At 45.6% G+C, this 22,671-nt stretch overlaps 1 protein-coding gene across 2 annotated transcripts in view; it reads left to right on the forward strand.

The window, feature by feature from the left end:
• Positions 1–22,671, forward strand: part of LOC143763352 (RNA exonuclease 1 homolog) — a 210,104-nt gene that overhangs the window by 72,032 nt on the left and 115,401 nt on the right. For both annotated transcript variants that reach the window (XM_077249273.1, XM_077249272.1), the window contains exon 3: positions 12,207–12,305. In XM_077249273.1, coding sequence (XP_077105388.1) covers positions 12,207–12,305 — 99 coding nt within the window. The remainder of the gene's footprint in view (positions 1–12,206; positions 12,306–22,671) is intronic.

Here is a 22,671-nt window from a genome sequence, read left to right on the forward strand (position 1 = left end):
AGATCAGCGTTCTGACACTATATAGTGATGTCCCACCCTGGGTCAAAGTAAAAAAAAAAAAAAAATTATTTAGGAATTTTTGTAAAAAATTTTTTTAAAGAAAAATTAATTGTTTCAATAAATAAATTTCTTTATATAAATAAAAAAACAAAAGTACACATTTAGTATCGTCGTGTCCTTTAACGTCCCGACCTATAAAACTGTCCCAGTAGTTAACCCCTTCAGTGAACACCGAAAAAAAAAAGATGCAAAAACAATGCTTGATCATCATACCGCCGAACAAAAAGTGGAATAACACGCAATCAAAAAGACAGATATAAATAAACATGGCACCGCTGAATACGTCATCTTGTCCCGCAAAAAACAAGCCGCCACACAGCGTCAACAGCCAAAAAATGTTATAGCCCTCAGAATAAAGCGATGCAAAAATAATTATTTTTTTATATAAAATAGTTTCTATTGTATAAAAGCGCCAAAGCAACAAAAAAATATAAATGAGGTATCGCTGTAATCGTACTGACCCGAAGAATAAAAAAATTCTTTATCAATTTTACCAAACGTGGAACGGTATAAACGCCCATCCCCCCCCCTGAAAAATTCATGAATTGCTGTTTTTTGTTCATTCTGCCTAACAAAAATCTGAATAAAAAGCGATCAAAAAAAGTCTTATGCCCGAAAATGGTACCAATAAAAACATCAACTTGTCCTGCAAAAAATAAGATTTCTCATGACTCTGTGGACCTAAATATGGAAAAATTATAGCTCTCAAAATGTAGTGACATAAAAACTATTTTTTGCAATAGAAAGCATCTTTTAGTGTGTGACAGCTGCCAAATCTAAAATCCCGCTATAAATAGTAAATTAACCCCCCCCCCTTTATCACCACCTTAGTTGGGGAAAAAATAATACATTTTTTTTTTAATTTTATTTCCATTTTCCCGTTAGGGTTAGGGTTGGCTAAAGATAGGGTTGGGGCTAAAGTTAGGGTTAGGGTTGGGGCTACAGTTGGGGTTAGGGTTTGGCTTAAGTTTACGGTTGGGTTAGAAGTGTCAGGGTTAGGGGTCTTTTGGGGTTGGGATTAGGGTTAGGTGTGTGGTTGGGATTAGGGTTAGTGTTGGGGTTAGGGGTGTGGTTAGGGTTGGAGATAGAATTGGTGGGTTTCCACTGTTTAGGCACATCAGGGGCTCTGCAAACGCAACATGACATCTGATCTCAATTCCAGCCAATTTTGCATTGAAAAGTTAAACAGTGCTCCTTCCCTTCCGAGCTCTGCCATGCGCCCAAACAGTGGTTTACCCCCACATATGGGGTATCAGCGTACTCAGGACAAATTGCCTAACAACTTTTGTGGTCCAATTTCTTTTGTTATCCTTGAGAAAATAAAAAATTGGGGGCGAAGACATCATTTTTATGAAAAAAATGATTTTTTTATTTTCACGGCTCTGCGTTATAAACTTTAGTGAAACACTTGGAGTTCAAAGTTCTCACAACACACCTAGATAAGTTCCTTTGGGGGTCTACTTTTCAAAATGGTTTCACTTGTGGGGGGTTTCAATGTTTGGGCACATCAGAGGCTCTCCAAACGCGACATGGCGTCCCATCTCAATTCCAGCCAATTTTGCATTGAAAAGTAAAATGGCGCTCCTTCCCTTCTGAGCTCTGCCATGCGCCCAAACAGTGGTTTACCCCCACATATGGGGTATCAACATACTCAGGACAAATTGTACAACATTTTTTTGGAAGTGCATCTGAACAGCAAGGTGGATTGCTGTTGAGGGGAGATAGAGAGGAAAAAAAAAAAAAAAAAAAATCTATAAATCTTCAGCACAGCGAGTGTGAGCGAGCTGAGTGTGAGCGAGCTGAGTGTGACCTGAGCGTAAGTGTGAACGGCGGTAAGTGTGTGACTTGTGATTCAGTGACTTTGGAATCAGGGAGTTTCCAAGGGAGGAATTGCTTCTGTTTTTTTTTTGTTTTTTTTTTTTGGTTTAATTAATACTTTGTATTTATTTTTAATTAACGTTTCTGTGTGGTGCAATCCCCATTAGGAAATGTGCTCCACAATTGTTAATGCCATCCAGTGTACATCTTGCCACATGTATGCAGTCCTTGACCAGCCGGTCGAGGGTGCATACTGCTGTGCGAGATGTGAGCACATTGTGCATTTGGAAACCCAGATACTGGATCTAAATGTGCAGCTGGCAACACTGAGATCCATAGACAATATGGAGAGGAGTCTTCTGCTCACAGAGCAGACGCTCAATGGGATAGATGAGGAGGGGGATGGTAGGATGGAGCTGCAGGACAGTGTGGCAGTTAGCTGGGTGACAGATAGAAGGCGGGGTAGAGGGAAGAGTGCCAGGGAGGCTAGTCCTGATCTGGCACACCCCAATAAGTTTGCTAAGTTGGCAGATGAGGGCGGTGCCAGTACAGGGGTAGCACTGCTGCAGCCAGGCATGTCCTCTGAAAGCCGGAGGAGTGACTGCTCCAGTAAGGAGGGAAATAGGAGAGCAGGGCAGGCCAGACAGGTGCTGGTAGTGGGGGACTCAATTATTAGGGGAACAGATAGGGCAATCTGTCACAAAGACAGGGATCGTCGGACGGTGTGCTGCCTACCTGGCGCTCGAGTCCGACACATCGCTGATCGGGTGGACAGATTACTGGGAGGGGCTGGTGAGGACCCAGCGGTCATGGTGCACATTGGCACAAATGACAAAGTTAGAGGTAGGTGGAAGGTCCTTAAAGATGATTTCAGGGAATTAGGCTGCAAGCTGAAAGTAAGGACCTCCAACGTGGTATTTTCCGAAATACTGCCTGTACCACGTGCCACGCCAGAGAGGCAACGGGAGATTAGGGAGGTTAATAAGTGGCTCAAGAATTGGTGTAGGAAGGAGGGGTTTGGGTTCCTGCAGAACTGGGCCGACTTCTCAGTTGGCTACAGGCTCTACGCTAGGGACGGGCTGCACCTCAATGGGGAAGGTGCAGCTGTGCTGGGGGAGAAAATGGTTAGAAGGTTGGAGGAGTGTTTAAACTAGGGATTGGGGGGGAGGGTATTCATTTTATAGGAGGGGAAGATAGTGCAGATAGAGACCTGGGCACAAATAAGGAAGTTGGGGGTGGCGGTGGCATGGGGGGTGGGGTTAGAACAGTTAGTAATTTAAGAAAGAATAGAGGTACAGAGAGTAACATCAAGTGCATGTATACTAATGCCAGAAGCCTCGCCAACAAAATGGATGAATTAGAACTAATGTTGTTGGAGCATAATTATGACATGGTGGGGATATCTGAGACGTGGCTGGATGAGAGCCATGACTGGGCTGTTAACTTGCAGGGCTATAGCCTTTTCAGAAATGACCGTACAGATAAGCGAGGGGGTGGGGTGTGTCTGTATGTAAAATCGACCTTAAAACCCATCCTGCGTGATAATATAGGTGAATCTAATGAAAATATAGAGTCTCTGTGGGTGGAGATAAGGGGAGGGGGAAAAAATAATAAATTACTGATAGGGGTTTGTTATAAATCTCCAAAACTAATGGAAGCAATGGAGAATATCCTCGTAAAGCAAATAGATGAAGCTGCGACTCAAGGAGAAGTCATTATTATGGGGGACTTCAACTACCCTGAAATAGATTGGGGAACAGAAACCTGCAGTTCCAGCAAAGGTAATCGGTTTTTGACAACTATGAGAGACAATTACCTTTCACAACTGGTTCAGGACCCAACAAGGAGGGGGGCACTGCTAGACCTAATATTAACCAACAGGCCAGACCGCATATCAAATATAAGGGTTGGGGGTCACTTGGGGAATAGTGATCACAAAATAATAAGTTTTCATGTAACCTTTAATAAGATGGGTAGTAGGGGGGGTGACAAGGACACTAAACTTCAGGAGGGCAAATTTCCAACGGATGAGAGAGGATCTTGGTGCAATTAACTGGGACGATATCCTGAGACACAAAAATACACAAAGAAAATGGGAGACATTTATTAGCATCCTGGATAGGACCTGTGCACAGTATATACCGTATGGGAATAAACATACTAGAAATAGGAGGAAACCAATATGGCTAAATAGAGCTGTAAGGGGCGCAATAAGGGACAAAAAGAAAGCATTTAGAGAATTAAAGGAAGTAGGTAGTGAGGAGGCATTAAATAAATACAGAAAATTAAATACATTCTGTAAAAAGCAAATCAAGGCAGCAAAGATTGAGACAGAGAGACTCATTGCCAGAGAGAGTAAAAATAATCCCAAAATATTCTTTAACTATATAAATAGTAAGAAACTAAAAAATGACAGTGTTGGCCCCCTTAAAAATAGTCTGGGTGAAATGGTGGATGAGGATGAGGAAAAAGCCAATATGCTAAATGACTTTTTTTCATCAGTATTTACAAAAGAAAATCCCATGGCAGACAAAATGACTAGTGATAAAAATTCCCCATTAAATGTCACCTGCTTAACCCAGCAGGAAGTACAGCGGCGTCTAAAAATAACTAAAATTGACAAATCTCTGGGCCCGGATGGGATACACCCCCGAGTACTGCAGGAACTAAGTACAGTCATTGATAGACCATTATTTTTAATCTTTAAAGACTCCATAATAACAGGGTCTGTACCACAGGACTGGCGTATAGCAAATGTGGTGCCAATATTCAAAAAAGGGGCAAAAACTGAACTCGGTAATTATAGGCCAGTAAGTTTAACCTCTACTGTGGGTAAAATCCTGGAGGGCATTCTAAGGGATGCTATGCTGGAGTATCTGAAGAGGAATAACCTCATGACCCAGTATCAGCACGGGTTTACTAGGGACCGTTCATGTCAGACTAATTTGATCAGCTTCTATGAAGAGGCAAGTTCAGGACTGGACCAAGGGAACCCAGTGGACGTAGTATATATGGACTTTTCCAAAGCTTTTGATACGGTGCCACACAAAAGGTTGTTACATAAAATGAGAGTAATGGGGATAGGGGAAAATATGTGTAAGTGGGTTGAGAGCTGGCTCAGGGATAGGAAACAAAGGGTGGTTATTAATGGAGCACACTCGGACTGGGTCACGGTTAGCAGTGGGGTACCACAGGGGTCAGTATTGGGCCCTCTTCTTTTTAACATATTTATTAATGACCTTGTAGGGGGCATTCAGAGTAGAATTTCAATATTTGCAGATGACACTAAACTCTGCAGGGTAATCAATACAGGGGAGGACAATTTTATATTACAGGATGATTTATGTAAACTAGAAGCTTGGGCTGATAAATGGCAAATGAGCTTTAATGGGGATAAATGTAAGGTCATGCACTTGGGTAGAAGTAATAAGATGTAGAACTATGTGCTTAATTCTAAAACTCTGGGCAAAACCGTCAATGAAAAAGACCTGGGTATATGGGTGGATGACAAACTCATATTCAGTGGCCAGTGTCAGGCAGCTGCTACAAAGGCAAATAAAATAATGGGATGTATTAAAAGAGGCATAGATGCTCATGAGGAGAACATAATTTTACCTCTATACAAGTCACTAGTTCGACCACACTTAGAATACTGTGCACAGTTCTGGTCTCCGGTGTATAAGAAAGACATAGCTGAACTGGAGTGGGTGCAGAGAAGAGCGACCAAGGTTATTAGAGGACTGAGGGGTCTGCCATACCAAGATAGGTTATTACACTTGGGGCTATTTAGTTTGGAAAAACGAAGACTAAGGGGTGATCTTATGTTAATGTATAAATATATGAGGGGACAGTACAAAGACCTTTCTGATGATCTTTTTAATCATAGACCTGAGACAGGGACAAGGGGGCATCCTCTACGTCTGGAGGAAAGAAGGTTTAAGCATAATAACAGACGCGGATTCTTTACTGTAAGAGCAGTGAGACTATGGAACTCTCTGCCGTATGATGTTGTAATGAGTGATTCATTAATTAAATTTAAGAGGGGACTGGATACCTTTCTGGAAAAGTATAATGTTACAGGGTATATACACTAGATTCCTTGATAAGGCGTTGATCCAGGGAACTAGTCTGATTGCCGTATGTGGAGTCGGGAAGGAATTTTTTTCCCCATGGTGGAGTTACTCTTTGCCACATGGCGTTTTTTTCCTTCCCCTGGATCAACATGTTAGGGCATGTTAGGTTAGGCTATGGGTTGAACTAGATGGACTTACAGTCTTCCTTCAACCTTAATAACTATGTAACTATGTAACATTTGGGGTACAATTTCTCCTGTTACCTTGGTAAAATAAAACAAATTGGATCTGAAGTAATTTTTTGTGAGAAAGTTAAATGTTCATTTAAAAAAAAAATGGTGGTGTAAAAAGGAGAAATCACTGGTCAACTTTTAACCCTTATAACTGCCTAACAATAAAAAAAAATTTGGTTCCAAAGTTGTGCTGATGTAAAGTAGACATGTTGGAAATGTTACTTATTATTTCTCAGTCGCCCATGACAGCACTACCAGAGAGATGGAGTCCGCCCTTCAGGGACAGGAAACCCTACAGGATAAAAGGGCGGTACCTCTCTCCTGCCTCAGTTTTGTTTCCTGTCCCTGACAGGCGAACCCTCAGGATCGGTACCTGTGATCCGGAGCCGACCAGTGGGGGTATGACGGCGGGGAGGCCCCTGTCACCGCTGGTTCGGTGTCCGACGCCGCCGCTTCTGGGTCCGATGGGGCTACAGAGCGGGCGGAGGGAAGCGCCGCTGCCTCCCCAGATTGGGGTAGGGGCTTTGGGACCCGGCGTGCCTCTGCAGAGAGGCCTGCTCCGGAGCGGTGGCCTGGTGTGTGAGAGCACCAAGATGGCCGCCGCACCGGATATAGATGCAGTCTACTTCCGGGTCCCGGGGAACGCGCATGCGCACTGGGGACCAGCGCTTCCCTGCAGACGCAGCCTGGAGGAGGAGTGTTCGGCGCGCATTTTAAAAAGACAGCTGTGAGAGCGCTCGTCGCTGCATACAGTCCCATTATGGCGGACAGCGATGAGCAGCTCCAGTCAGCACAGCCCTTGCAGCCACCAGTGCAGCAACAACAGCGTCACCACCAGCGCAAGTCGGGCGGAAGGACCTCTGCAGGCACCCGAAGTTCCCGTTCCAGGAGCCATTCTACGCCGCAGAGTAAAGCCTCCAATATATCCAGCCAGCCGGCACCTTCTACTTCGGGTCTCATTCAAGATCCCGTGCCTCCTCCAGAACTGGTACTTGTAGCTGCGCAAGATGGGTGAGTGATCTTCGTGAAAGTTCACTAAATAATTAGGGTCCCCCTTTTCCGTTTGTTTTTTAGGCGAGAAAAAAAACGGAAAAAAACAAACATAGAGACTGTCCCTTATGTGGAGAACCCCTAGCACAGAGCTGGGATAAAAAACTATGCGGTTCCTGTATAGGTCAAGTCCTCTGTGAAGAAACCCCTAGTTTTGCCTCTGAATTACGCTCGGTAATTAGATCAGAGGTAGAAACAGCGGTCAAATCCCTTAAAGGGGAAGGGGTTAAGGAGAGAACACCTGTCCCCCTGTCTCATTCTGATCCTTCTAGTTCTGATGAGGATGTGTCAGACAAGGAAGGTTCCTCCTTCTCCTCAGACACTGAGAGTGGAGGCCGCCATTGCTTCCTCTTAGATGAAGTTGATGCCCTCGTAAAGACTGTAAGATCTACAATGGGGGTTCTAGACCCACGTCCTGATAAAACGGTACAGGACATTATGTTTGGCGGCCTGGGCCAGAAAAAACGCAGAGTTTTTCCACTTAATGAAAACGTGCAAGCCCTGATTAAAAAGGAGTGGGAGAAGCCAAAAAGGAAAAATTCATCTGTACCCTCCCTTAAAAGGAAATATCCTTTTGCGGAAGATGACTCTATAGCATGGGATAAAGCCCCTAAACTAGACGTGGCAGTCGCTAAGGCGTCAAAGAAATTTGCACTGCCCTTTGAGGACATGGGTACGCTAAAAGACCCCCTTGATAAAAGAGCCGACACCTTCCTAAAAGGAGCCTGGGAGTCAGCAGGGGGATGTTTAAGACCCGCCATAGCGGCCGCATGTACTTCCAGATCTCTGATGATTTGGTTAGATAATCTGGAGAAACAGTTAAGGGATGGAGTATCCCGGCAAAAAATAATCGAGTCAATTCCCATGATTAGAGGAGCGGCAGCCTTCTTGGCTGATTCTTCGGCGGATTCCATTAAGCTAACTTCAAAATCGGCAGCCCTATCCAATGCAGCGCGTAGAACGCTGTGGCTGAAAAACTGGCCAGGGGATTTACAAACAAAACAAAAACTTTGCTCAATCCCATGTGAGGGGAAATTTCTGTTTGGAGAAACCCTAGATGACATCTTACAAAAAGCTGGGGATAAGAAGAAGGGATTCCCTAACTTGGCTGCTCCATATGTCAGGCGGCCCTTTCGGAACAGAAAATTCTTCCGCAGGCGCCCCCCTAGAGAACAGAACAGGTGGGAGGAGGGGAGAAATAGAGACAGGGGCTTCCTCTTTGGCAACTCCCCTAGAAATAAGAAAACCCCTAAATGACACCTCACCCAGGGTGGGAGGGAGACTGTCTCAATACCTTCCGGCCTGGGAAAAAATCTCCTCGAGTTCTTGGATTCTAAATCTAATAAAAATGGGACTTCAATTAAACTTTACCACCCTTCCTCCCCAACACTATGTCGTCACTCCATTGAAACCTTCAGGACGACAACAACAGGCCTTGGAACAAGAAATCTCAAAACTCATATCCAAGGATGTGATCCGAGAAGTTCCGTTACTGGAAAGAGGGAGAGGATTCTTTTCCCCACTGTTCCTGATTCCAAAGCCGGACGGTTCTTTCCGCACAATAATAAATCTCCGGAAATTGAACAGCTATGTAAGGAATCAAACATTCAAAATGGAATCGATAAGATCCACAATAAAAAACCTGTTTCCAAGTTGTTTCATGGTAGTGTTGGATCTCAGCGACGCGTACTATCACGTCCCCATCCACAAAAACTCACAAAAATTCCTCAGACTGGCAGTAGTCATGGAGGGAGTAGTGAGAGAATATCAGTACAAGGCCCTCCCGTTTGGCATTTCAGTAGCGCCCCGTGTTTTTACCAAGGTAGTGGCAGAAATGATGGCCCACATAAGGGAGGAAGATGTTATTATAATACCATACCTAGACGACTTCCTGATTGTCAGCGACTCAGCCCAACGTTGTCGCCAACAGTGCAGCAGAGTAATAAAAACTCTAACAGAATTAGGTTGGCTCCTAAATCTCCAGAAATCAAAACTGGAACCGACCATGGTACAAGAGTTTCTGGGCCTAACTCTGGACTCGGGTTTACAGGAATGTCGCCTTCCAAACTTAAAGATACAAAAAATACTAAGCATTGTGTCCGCAGCTCGCTCAAACCCTCATATGACCTTAAGGGGAGCGATGTCACTGCTGGGGTCCCTTTCTGCCTGTCTCCCGGCAGTACAGTGGGCTCAGATCCACACGAGAGACCTCCAGTGGGATGTCCTAAAAAATCAGCTTACACTGAAGGGATGCCTGGAAGGTCGCATGACTCTAAGTTCAGACACTATTCGTTCCCTAGACTGGTGGCTAGATTCCAACAATCTATCGAAGGGAGTCCCGTGGGTGATAGATACACATCGGATAGTTACCACGGACGCCAGTCCCACAGGGTGGGGAGCTCACCTGGGAAACAGTGTTACTCAGGGGGTCTGGACAGATCGAGAATACCAGGTATCCTCAAACCAAAAAGAACTTTGCGCAGTAAGCCACGCTCTGTCAGTTTTTCTTCCCAAACTACGGGGACAGCATGTCCGGGTTTTCTCGGACAATCAAGTAGTAGTGGCCTACCTGAACCACCAGGGGGGAACCAGATCACGAGCCCTGATGGATACTACCTCCCAGATCTTCACCTTAGCCGAACATCACTTCCTATCCCTCTCGGCATTACACATAAGAGGCGTAGTGAACAAAAAGGCAGACTTCCTAAGTCGTACCCAGCTGAAACAGGGGGAATGGGCTCTGAACCAAAGGGTCTTCGATCAGATTACAAAAATCTGGGGGGTACCAGTAATAGACCTTTTCGCCAGTCTAGAGAACAGGAAGGTAAAACAGTTTTGTTCCCTAGACCACAGAGGGAACCCCCGAGCTCTGGATGCATTCTCGATTCCCTGGACTCACGGTCTGACATATGCCTTTCCCCCTTATATACTGATACCGGCAGTCCTACGGAAGATAAGACAGGACAGGGCGAGAATCATTCTAATAGCCCCGTTCTGGCCCAAAAGAGCTTGGTTTTCTTGGCTGAGAATTCTATCGGTCACAGATCCCTGGATCCTCCCGGATCTTCCAGACCTCTTATCACAGGGGCCGGTGTTCCACCCTCAGTCGGCAAATCTACACTTGACAGCGTGGAACTTGAGAGGTCACTGCTAAGGGCAAAGGGCTTCTCAGATAAGGTAGTGTCCACACTATTAAAAAGTAGGAAGACAATAACAACTAGAATCTATGGTAAAACTTGGAAAAAGTTTTTGTCCACCTCAGGCGTAACACTACAAGATGAGGTTCCAATAAATAAAATATTAGAGTTCCTACAGAAAGGCTTGGATATGGGCCTCTCGGTAAGCACCCTAAAGGTGCAAGTAGCGGCCTTAGGGGCATTATACAATCATAGTGTTGCCACTAATCCATGGGTAGCAAGGTTTATTAAAGCCGCGGCACGTTCTAGGCCAATAAAAATCAGAAGCCCTCCATCTTGGGACTTAAACTTAGTTCTTTCGGCTATGACAGAACCCCCATTCGAACCCATAGATTCGATACCACTTAAAGTGTTATCTCTTAAAATGGCCCTTCTTACAGCCCTAACATCTGCCCGTAGGATTAGTGACCTTCAGGCTCTATCTGCAAACCCTCCCTTCACACAGATAATGGATGATAGGGTAGTATTGAGGACAGATCCTGCTTATCTACCCAAAATGGCTTCCAATTTCCATAGATCCCAGGAAATAATCCTTCCGTCCTTCTGCCCAAATCCAAAAAATCAAAAAGAGGAAAAATTCCACACCTTAGACGTAAGAAGGTGTCTAATACACTACCTAGAGTCCTCCCGTCAGTATAGGAAGGAAGGATGTCTTTTTATCTGTTTTCAGGGGCCTAGGAAAGGACTCAAAGCCTCAAAAAGCACTATAGCTCGTTGGGTCACTGATGCGATAGCCTTGGCATACTCGTCCACGGGAAATGCAGTTCCTGAAGGACTCAAGGCACACTCTACAAGGGCTATGGCGACCTCCTGGGCCGAAAGGTCGGAGGTACCAATAGATAAAATCTGTAAAGCGGCCACCTGGTCAACACCTTCAACCTTCTTTAGGCACTATCGCTTAGACTTAGCCTCTTCGTCGGACTTAACCTTCGGAAGAAGGGTCTTACAGGCTGTGGTCCCGCCCTAAAGCAATAATCTCTGCAATTCTCTCTGGTAGTGCTGTCATGGGCGACTGAGAAAGTCGTAGTTACTCACCGATAACGGTGTTTCTCAGAGCCCATGACAGCACCTGCTTATTCCCCCCCTTATCACGTGTGCGGTGAGCACCTTATACAAAGTGTGTGTTTTGATTTAGACACGGTGTAATCTTCATAAGTATTTTGCTAAAAATGTGTATTTCTTGTTGTCACTAACCTGGAGGACCTCTGATGCTCTGTAAACAAAACTGAGGCAGGAGAGAGGTACCGCCCTTTTATCCTGTAGGGTTTCCTGTCCCTGAAGGGCGGACTCCATCTCTCTGGTAGTGCTGTCATGGGCTCTGAGAAACACCGTTATCGGTGAGTAACTACGACTTTTGTGTGACATCTCTGTGATCTAAGGGCATGAAAATTAAAAGTTGGAAAATTCAAAAATTCAAAAGTTCAAAATTTTCGCCAAATGTCCCTTTTTTTTTTTCACAAATAAATGCAAGTCATATTGAAGAAATTTTACCACTATCATGAAGTACAATATGTCACGAGAAAACCTTGTCCGAATCACCGACATCCATGCAAGTGTTCCAGAGTTAAAACCTCATAAAGGGACTGTGGTCAGAATTGTAGTAATTGGCCCGGTCAAACCAACCTTGGGGGTAAAGGGGTTAAAAACAGTGATTATGTTTTGCCTCACAGAATCGGCTGTGATCCCTTGCTTTAATGTATGTATAGTAAACAAAATTATAAATAAAATTACCTCTTTGAAAAAACTGTATTTAGTTAATATTTCATGCATTTTAGATTAAAGATGAATCTGAAATGGAAGTACAACAAGCTAAAGAAGTTGATGCAATTCCTGGCCAAAAGAAGAGAGTTGCTCATCCAACACCGAAATGTGATGTAACTATAGCTCTTTTGCCCTTTTCAATAATACTGTTTTGTGTAACTTGCTGCTTGTCAATTTCTATTGTCTTATATTCCTTGGTTTACGAGATTTGCAAGCCCTCTAACTTTTTTTTGCTAGGGCTTCCTCTATAATCTCTCTAGTTTTGCTGACATAAAGAAAATATACTGAGAAGTTTATTTGGCTTCCTTTAAAAAAAAAAAAAAAAAAAAGTCTGTAGTTTCTGTGAATATGAAAGAAGAATTTTCCATTTTAATGTTGATGTGTCTCTGTAACTTTTGCACTACACCCCAGAAGTGGGAAGGTTATGACCAGAAAATATTTTGTGTAAAATGGTGGTTATGCTGCTCTTCCGTTTAACTTGAAGATATAGTGGAGTGTTAAAGCAAGTCTTCATTACCAGTGGACATGCACCGGAATGTGTCATGCATGTATATCACGTGACTTATCCTGGTATCTCAAGCAACTCAACAGCTTCAGTATGATTTTTAAAATGCCTGTCTTTAGAAACCTTCTCGCTCTACAAAAATTTCCTATTACCGTATATACTCGTGTATAAGCCAAGTTTTTCAGCTTAAATTCCCCCCTCGGCTTATACACGAGTCCGTTGTCCCAGAGGGCTGGCGGAGCAGTAGGTCACAGGAGGCAGGAGCCGGCTGCTGTAACTGTGCCCGCTGCTAAAGAGAAATGAATATTCATTTCTCTTATAGGGCGCATAGTGACACCCGCAGCAGCTGGCTTCCAGAAGACATCCTACTCTCCTCCCTGCGCGCCCTTGCTGCATCTTGTTGGTTCCGGCGCCAGCAGCATTTCCAGCTGAGCGATCACGTGGCCCTGCTTATTTAGGTAATGAATATGCACGCCTCTCCACTCCCATAGGCGTGGAGTGAATATTCACTACCTTAATGAGCGGGGCCACATGATCGCTCGGCACGAAGAGCTGCTGGCGCCGGAACGAAATGCTGCAAGTGCGCGCAGGAAGGTTAGTAGGATTTATATATATATATTTTTTTTTTAAACATGCATGCAAGGATAAAGGATAAGGAGCCATGCATACAAGGACAGCGATGGGGGATCCATGCATACCAGGAAAGGGACCGTGGAGCCATGCATACAAGGACAGGGAAACGGGAGCCATGCATTCAAGGACAGAGAAGGGGGAGCCATGCATACCAAGCCAGGGATGAGGGAAGAATGCATATGCAGCGCCCGAGTCTCCTGGTCGTTGCAGTAATGTCATTCCTCCACCAGGGGGGGGTGATATTACGTCTGAAGGTAACAAAGGAGATCTTCCTACCAGGTATCACAAACCATACACCACTCTTCACACTCCAGACCACCAGGGGGAGCCTTGCTCCTATCTACTAGGGCACTCCTCACAGAAGGGTAAAACTGGTGGGCTGGATAGAAAGTGAGTGAGAAGCTGACTGGGCTTTGCCCAGGCAACACCTGTCAGGCAGACAGGGGGAAAGGAGGAACATCTGAGCTGCAGACAAAGGGTCCCTGACAGGGGTGGGATCCTGACAGAGGCCTAGCAGGACAGAAAGCTACGGAGCTGCGCCTGCCCCACGTGCGGCAGCATCCTAAGAAAGGACACAAAGAGAATTGTATTGTAGAGGGTGAGAAACTAAGTCATAGCACAAGGAGAAAACACCAGGAAGAGTTCTGCCCTGAAATAGGCTGCCTCCTTCTGAGGCGCGTAGCCGGTGGCCGGAACACCGAGGGAGTAATTGTCTCTACGCTTTACTTCAGAGACCGGCAGGACAGTCAATTCCAAGTTGGCTGCCCAACCTTAATACCGAAGAAGACACAGTGGCAACTTGTGGGGTCGGGGCGTCTCTAGGGTCCCTATAAACAAGCCTCAGGCCATCACTCATATGGGTTTGTCCTATCCACACCATCCGGGGGACAAAGGAAGAAATTACATCTAGAAAATCTACAAGAGTTGTGAGGACCTTACCGGGAAGCTCAGCAGGGAGGTGCTACAACACACAGGTGCTAGTAGGAAGGCTACTGATTTCCACCTGGATAAGGGGACTCTGGATTTGCCTTCGGACTGGCCGGACTCTGCCTACCCTGTGGTCTGTACCCTGGACTGTGGATGCTGAAGCCTCCAGTAAAAGGTAAAGAGACTGCAACCTTGTGTCCTCGTTATTCTCTGCGCCTTACCTCACCCACCATCACCATCTACACTTCTGGGAAGCCCTGGAGATACACTTCACCTGTGCGAAGGTATACCTTCTAGCTGCCATCACATCACCCCAGCGGACCCCTAAGCAGCGTCGGTCGCCCAGACCGAATACCACAGGAGGCGTCACGAACTTTATACTAACTCTCCCTTTCATTGGACGCCCCTCTAAGGGCCACGGACCGGGTCTGGCCACCGTGCAATCCCCGCAGAACACCGAAGGACCCGGTACCGAGTACCCCATTGCCCTTACTGTGGGGGCGGTCCAACACATACCCGGCCTATACTTGAGTCAATAAGCTTACCCAGTTTTTCTTGGCAAAATTAGGTGCCTCAGATTATATTCTGGTCGGCTTATACTATAGTATATACGGTAGTTGTATAGTTAATGGGAGAGAAGCAGTTGTTGTTATAAAATCCTACATCCTAATTTTCTGTGAGCATGCTGCAAAGAGGAAGCATAGGGAAACCCTAATTTACCCTGGATGTCCCTCGTGACAGCACGAGATGAGGTAGTCCAACTCCTCCCCTAGGGACAGGAAACGCACAAGCATGTAAAAGACCCCCTTCCACCTCACCCTCAGTGTTATTCCTGTCCAGAGCAGGATGGAGCACATTAGAGGAAGCGCAAAGAACTTACCTGGGAGCTCAGTGGGATCGGAGGGGACTGAATCTCTTCTCTTCCTGTTAAGAGGCTCCGGGCTGATGCCTCACTGGTTGGGAGGTCCCTCAGCCTGTAGAGGTGGAGCAGGATGCAGCTCCCAACACTGCTGTTTTCCCTCTATGGAGGTCTCTCAGTTTCATGCTGCTTCCGAATTTCCAGGGACACGTGTACTGGTGTGCATTCCAGCGTGGAACACATTTCCAGCCCGGCACGCCTTCTGATGACGCGCATGCGTTCCAGCCTGGAGTGCACTTACAGTTTAGGCTGGTTTCACATTTGCGGATGGAGGTGCTGCGGAGGGCTGCGTATGTCCTCCTTGAAGCTCCGCCCACCGCTGCACCTCTCCGGTCAGCTCCGCCTACGTAGGCATGCGGCGTGCGTACCCTATATTTACTATTAGGTACGCAGGCCATGCCGATGTATGTTTGCGTCGTTTTGACGGTGCGGCGACCTGCGCCGAATGCAACGATTTGTATTTTGGTGCGCCGCACCGTCAAAATGATGCATGTGGAGGCATACATACATCGGCATGGCCTGCGTACCTAATGGTAAAGATAGGGTATGCACGCCGGCGAAGGCGGAGCTGACCGTAGGAGGTGCGGTGGTGGGTGGAGCTTCACGGAGGACATACGCAGCCCTCCGCAGCGCCTCCATCCGCAAATGTGAAACCAGCCTTAGAGGTACACATCCTATCAGAGCGGCGCATTATGTGTTCCACCCAGGAACGCAAGGAAGTGCTATGGAGGGAATATGAAGGCTACCTGGACAAGGTAAGACCCTATAAAAGGGTGCTAACAGAGGTGTGGTGTGCAGTCTGAACCATGGATACTAATCCTTCACGCTCAGAAGCACCAGCTGAGCAGTCCCTGGCCAGTGTAAGTAAACCCCCATAGCGTCTTTGACCATTTTCATTAGTATGCACCATTTTGCCTAAAAGAGCACAAATTTCCCATTTTAACCCCTTCACCCTGAAGCCTGTCTTCACCTTCTTGACCTGGCCAATTTTTACAATTCTGACCACTGTCACTTTAAGGTCATAACTCTGGAATGCTTGAACATATCCCAGTGATTCTGAGATTTTCTTGTGACATATTGTACTTTATGATAGTGGTAAAATTTCTTTGATATGACTTTTGTTTGATATGTTTGTGAAAAAAAACGGATATTTGGCGAAAATTTCGCAATCTTCAAACTTTTTAATTTTTATGCCCTTAAATCAGAAAGTCATATCACACAATAGTTAATAAATAACATTTCCCACATGTCTACATCAGCACAATTTTGGAAACATTTTTTTTTGTTAGAAAGTTAAGGGTTACAAGTTGACCAGCGATATTTAATTTTAACAAAATGTGCAAAACCATTTTTTTTATGGTCACCTCACATTTGGAGTGACTTTGAGGGGCCTTTATGACAGAAAATACCCCAAAATGACTCCATTCTAAAAACTGCACTCCTGAAGGTACTCAAAACCATATTCAAGAAGTCTATTAACCCTTTAGGTGCTTCACAGGAATTTTTAGAATGTGGAAAAAAATAAACATTTACTTCACAATAATTTTCCTTTAGACCTATATATTTTTTTTATTTTTGCAAAAGTAACAGGAGAAAATGGACCATACATTTTGTGCAATTTCTCCTGAGTATGCCGATACTCCATATGTGGGGGAAATCTACTGTTTGGGCATATGGCAGGGCTTGGAAGGGAAGGAGTGCCTTTTCACTTTTAGAATGTAAAATTTGCTGGCATAATTAGCGGACGACATGTCATGTTTGGAGAGCCCCTGATGTGCCTAAACAGTGGAAACCCCAACAAGTGACACTATTTTGGAAACTAGACATCTAGAAATTGTCTAAATGTGTATTGAGCACCTTGAACCCACAGGTGCTTAACAGAAGTTTATAACGTGGAGCTGTGGAAATAAAAAATTTGTTCCCAGATACAAAATTTGTAGCTAAAAAAGTTTTTATTTTCATGAGGGCAAAAGGAGAAAATGGACCCCAAAGTTTGTTGTGCAATTACTCCTGAGTTCACCGAAACTCTATATGTGGTCAAAAACTACTTTTGAGGCACAGTTCAAAGCTCGGATGGGATGAAGTGCCATATTACTGTGCAGATTTTGCTGCAATTGATTGAGGGTGCCAGGCTACTTTGACACAGCCCCTGAGGTGCCAGAACAGCAGAACCCCCCCCCCCATAAGGGACTCCATTTTGGAAATTATAACCCTTTGGGAATTTATCTACAGATGTATTGACGATTTTGACTCCATGGGTGTTTTCCAGAAACAAGCAGCAGAGGATGTTGCTGAGTCAAAATTGGAAACTGCTGTTGCAGTCACCAGTACATTATGCCCAGCTAATGCTTCTAGACACATGCACCTGTAAATTAGGCGGGCTCTCATCACTACAGAAATGCCAAACATGTGGGCGCTACATGTTTAGGCAAACTGGGGCTCAGAAGGGAGGAGGTGACATTTGGATTTGGGAGTGGATAGTTTGCTGAATTTCTTTTGGGGAATGAGGAGCCATTTTGCTTTTCCAGAGCTTTTGCACTGCCAGTAACGTGGATGCCCCCTATAGTTCCGTTAACAGATGACAGACCTGAGTGGGGACTTGCTTGTTTTTTTGTGGATTGAGTTGAAGCTTTTATTGGGAACATTTTACAAAATGTTTGGGATCACATTTATCTGGCGCTCTATGCTGAGCACGCACTTTTGGGGATTCCATCTAAATCTGAGTGACTTTACAGATGAAACCCCCAAGAGATCCATTCACTATAATGAGGCGGCAGTTACTCTGTACTCCATCTGGCCTCTGTTCAGCGGTGTCCTTTTCAGAAGTGCACAAAACTGTGGCCGATGACACTTTTATGCAATCCTAAAAAGACGGACAGCACAGGATCACGGGTCTCATTATAGAGAATTTTCCACTGGGGTTTCTGTCTGAATCACTTATTACAGAGATTTACACGGAAACCCCAGTGTAATCGCTCAGGAAAAGTGTGCCAAACCTTACTGCGATCTTTGGGAGGCAAAGTGGAAAAAATCAACAGCATGTGAAGAATTATTACAGCGATACCAGATTTATATCAGGTTTTTATTTGGCTGCTGTCACACAAGAAGACTTTTTTTTTTTTTTTGAATTGCGAAATCTATTTTTTTGCATCACCATATTTTGAGCGCTATAATTTTTCCATATCAGACAGTCATGTTGACTTGTTTTTTTGTGGGATGAGTTGACTTTTTTTTTATTGGTATCACTTCAGAAGTGGGTCAGCTGGGATCAGTTTCCCCTAAAAACACTCCGCTGAGATGACAGCAAGAGAGGCTGGGGTGCAGTGGTAGAGGGTTTCCACTTTCAGGGATGATGGAAATCAAGCATCAGCAGCAGTTCCTTGAACCTAAGAGAATTAAAGGCTGTGGAAGAAGCTCTAAAAGCGCTGATCAAAAATCACCACGTTCGTATCTACTCGGACAATGTGACCATAATAGCCTATCTACAACACCAGGGGGGAACAAAGTATGCTGGTCTGAAGGAAATGGCAGCAAGAATTTTCTTTTGGGCAGAGAAAAACCTTCTGTCAGTCACAGCGGTACATCTAAGAAGACAATACTCAGGCAGACTTCCTTAGCAGGAAAGACATACATCCAGGAGAGTGGTGTCTGGACCAAACAGTATTCCGGTCCCTAACCTCAAGATGGGGAACTCCAGAGGTGGATCTGTTTGCCAACGGGCAAAATGCGAAGGCGGAAATGCAGCGCCCCCACTGCCGCAGGGCCGAGGGGTACCCGGTAACGGGCCTCTGAGTCTCTGTTCTGGGGTTGTCACGGTGGCTAGACCCGGTCCGTGACCCTGCTGAGGGGCGCCCAATGAAAGGTGTGAATGGTGGTGGTAGTGCGGTGCAGAAAATAACAAGGACACCAGGTTGCAGTCTCTTTACCTCTTTACTGAAGGCTTCAGGGTCCTCAATCCGGAATACGGTTAACCGGGCTGCGCAAGCCTGGTCGGTCCGATGGCACATCCAGAGTTCCCTTTGCAGGTGGAAATCTGTGCCTACCTGCTAGCGCTTGTGTGTTGTAGTCCTTCCCTGATGAGCACCACGGGATAGTCCTCACAACTGTTGTGTCTGTTTCTCGTGTTCCCTCACAACTCGATTCTGATGTTCTTCCACGTCCCCCAGATCTTATGGTTAGGACGCACCCGTATGACGGGGAGGCTCAGAGCTCTTCCGGGACTCTAGCGTCGCCCCACTCCTGTTGTTACCCCCTGTGTCTTCCTAGGTCAATTGGGTGAGACAGCCCGCCTATAACTGACTGTCCTGCCGTAGGTTTTGAAGTTTGGCTTGGAGCTCTATACTTCCTCGGCGTTCCGGCCACCGGTTATGCGCCTCAATAGGATGTTGCCTCGTCTTACAGCACGACTCCTACTGGTATTCTCCTTGTTGCGTTGATCTCGTTTCTCACTCAGCACAATATACCTCGCTTCTTGTCCTTTCTTGGGGTACCGCCGCTATATCGTGCAGGCGCGGTCCCATAACGTTCTCTCTGGTTGCTAGGCCTCGGTCAGGATCCCACCCCTGACAGGGACCCCTCTGAATCTTCCCCTACAACACCCTCTGCCACAAGGTGTTGCCTGGTTCCAACCCAGTCAGCTTTCTTTTCTAACTTCCTGCCTAACCCCCAGTTTTACCAGATTGTGAGGAGTGGCCTAATAAATAGAACCCTTAGCTCCCCCTGGAGGCCAGACTGTGAAATGTATTGGTGTCTGTGATACCTGGTCAGATGAACTCCTTCAGTGCCATCAGACGTACCATAGCCCCCCTTAGTGGCGGAGCTACAGTACTGCAACGACCAGGACTCTGGGGCGCTGCAGAAACATTCTTCTCCCTTTATCACATGGATGGGGCGCAGGGAATAGATGCCTTCTCACAACTGTGGAGGTTCAACCTCGCGTATGCATTTCCACCCATCCCTATGCTGGCAAAAACACTACAAAAGATCAGGACACAGAGTTACCACAATCTTAATCGCCCCACTGTGGCCCGGGAGGAGTTGGTACAGTGCCCTGATAGACATGGCTCTGGAAGGTCCCTACCTTCTACCTCAAAAAGTCGACCTCCTTCACCAAGGTCCCGTAATGCATCTGGACCTTCGCAGATTTAACCTGGTGGCATGGCTACTGAAGCCAGAATTTTAAGAGCCGAAGGACTCTCGGATGAAGTGATCCAGACCCTCCAAAAAAGCAGGAAGCCAGTAATCAACGCCATCTATGCGAAGGTGTGGAAAAAGTTTACGTCCTGGTACTCCCCAGGAATCCCAGACCCCTTCAATCCCAATGTAGCGTGAATCTTAGATTTTTTACAAAAAGGTTTAGAAATGGGCCTTACCTCTAGCACACTCAAAAAGTGCAAGTATCGGCCCTTAGCACCTTTTTTTTATTTAAATTTAGCCAGCCACCACTGGATCAAGCACTTCATGACAGCAGCGTCCAGAATTCGTCCTAGACTCCGTAGTAGGGTGCCTTCTTGGGACCTCAATACCGTGCTTAACAGCCTAACCCAAGATCCATTTGAACCCCTGGAATCTATGAACATAAAAAACCTAACTCTTAAAACAGTTTTTTTAGTCACAATCACTACGGGTAGACGTATTGGAGAGTTGCAGGCCCTGTCGATACAGGAACCTTATCTGATGTTCACTGCGGATAGCATTATACTAAAACTAGATTAGTCCTTTCTACCTAAAGTGGTCTCAGATTTCCACAGGGATCAGGACATTGTACTGCCCTCATTTTGCCCAAACTCCTCCAACCGTAAGGAAGAGCCTTTCCACACCCTTGACGTTTGCAGAGTGGTCCTATTTTACCTACGACAGACTGATGCCTGGCGAATCGATCAAAATGTATTCATCCAGTTCTCCGGTCGAAACAAAGGCAAGGAGGCAAAAAACACTATCGCAAATTGGATCAAACAGTCTATTTGCCTGGCTTCTTCATCACAGGGATTTTATCCACCTACTTTACTGAAGGTGCACTGTACCCGGGCAATGGTAGCATCATGGGCAGAGAGGGTGAATGCTTCATCAGAGCAGATATGCAGAGCCGCCACCTGGTCGTCCATCCACACGTTCACCAGACATTACAGGCTAAATTTCAATAGGGATTTAACATTTGGCAGATGAGTTCTGCAGGCCGTGATCCCTCTCTGGAGAAATTAGCTGTTGGTACTACTCCGAAGTGGCTGTCGTGGAAGGTGACTAGAGAAAATAGAATTAGGCTTACCGGTAATTCGGTTTCTAGGAACCTTCCATGACAGCACTTTTGTGGTAACTATACATGCTAGTGTGACCAGGAAAACACTGGTGGTTGCAGGAAGGGGAGGGGTATTTAACCTCTTTGTGTTCCTGTCTCCTGTTAGGGCGGGGAAGACAACCTCCGAAGTGGCTGTCGTGGAAGGTTCCTAGAAACCGAAATTACCGGTAAGCCTAATTCTATTTTTACATTTTCACACAAGTGGGTAAAAATGGCACCACTATTTGTTCCACAATTTCTACTGAACGTGGCAATACCCTATATGTGGCTGTACAGTACTGTTTAGCCATATGGCAAGACTCCAGAAGGGACAGAGTGCTATTTGCTTCCCAGAGCAGATTTTCCCAAAATAGTTTGCGGACTCCTTATACTGAGACCCTAATTGCTAGAAGAGCAGAACACCCCCCCCCATAGTGACCCCATCTTGGAACATTATACCTCTTTGGGAATTTATCTACAGGTGTTTCTGGAAAACACTCATGGAGTTAAAATAAACAGCAGTGGATGTTGCTGAGTGAACTGCCGCTGTAGTGACCAGTACGTTTTCCCCCGCTCATACTTCTGGAGACATGCGCCCATAAGTTAGGTGGGCTCTCATCACTACAGAAATGCCAAACATTTAAGCTATATGTGGTTTAGGTACACTGTGGGGCTCAGAAGGGAGGGGGTCACTTGGATTTGAGAGACCAGAATTTTCTGAATTTCTATTGAGGGGCAAAGGGCAATTTTGCTTTTCCAGAACCTTTTGTAGTGTGGATTGCGCTGAAGCTTTTGTTAGGAACATTTTACATAACATTTATGATCATTTATCCGGCGCTCTACACTTAGCACTTGCTTTGGAGTTTCCATCTAAATCTGAGTGATACGATTCAGCTGAAACCCCCAAGGGATCCATTCACTATAATGAGGCAGTAGCGTTACTCTGGGCTCTGTTCAGCGGTGTCCTTTTCTAAGGTGCAGAAAACTGTGGCTGACAGCACTTTTATGCAATCCTAAAAAGACTGACACCACCGGATCATAGGTCCTATGTTGCCCACAGTGCCTCCATCTGCCTCATTATAGGGAATCTACCACTGAGGGTTCTTTCTGAATTATGTATTTCAGAGATTTACACAGAAGCCTCGGTGCAAGTGCGCCACGCAGAGCGCAGGATAAATGTCTGCTGAGGCTTACTACATTCTTTGGGAGGCAGAATGAACA

Source organism: Ranitomeya variabilis, chromosome 1 (assembly GCF_051348905.1).
Source record: "Ranitomeya variabilis isolate aRanVar5 chromosome 1, aRanVar5.hap1, whole genome shotgun sequence".
NCBI classification, from domain to species: domain Eukaryota; kingdom Metazoa; phylum Chordata; class Amphibia; order Anura; family Dendrobatidae; genus Ranitomeya; species Ranitomeya variabilis.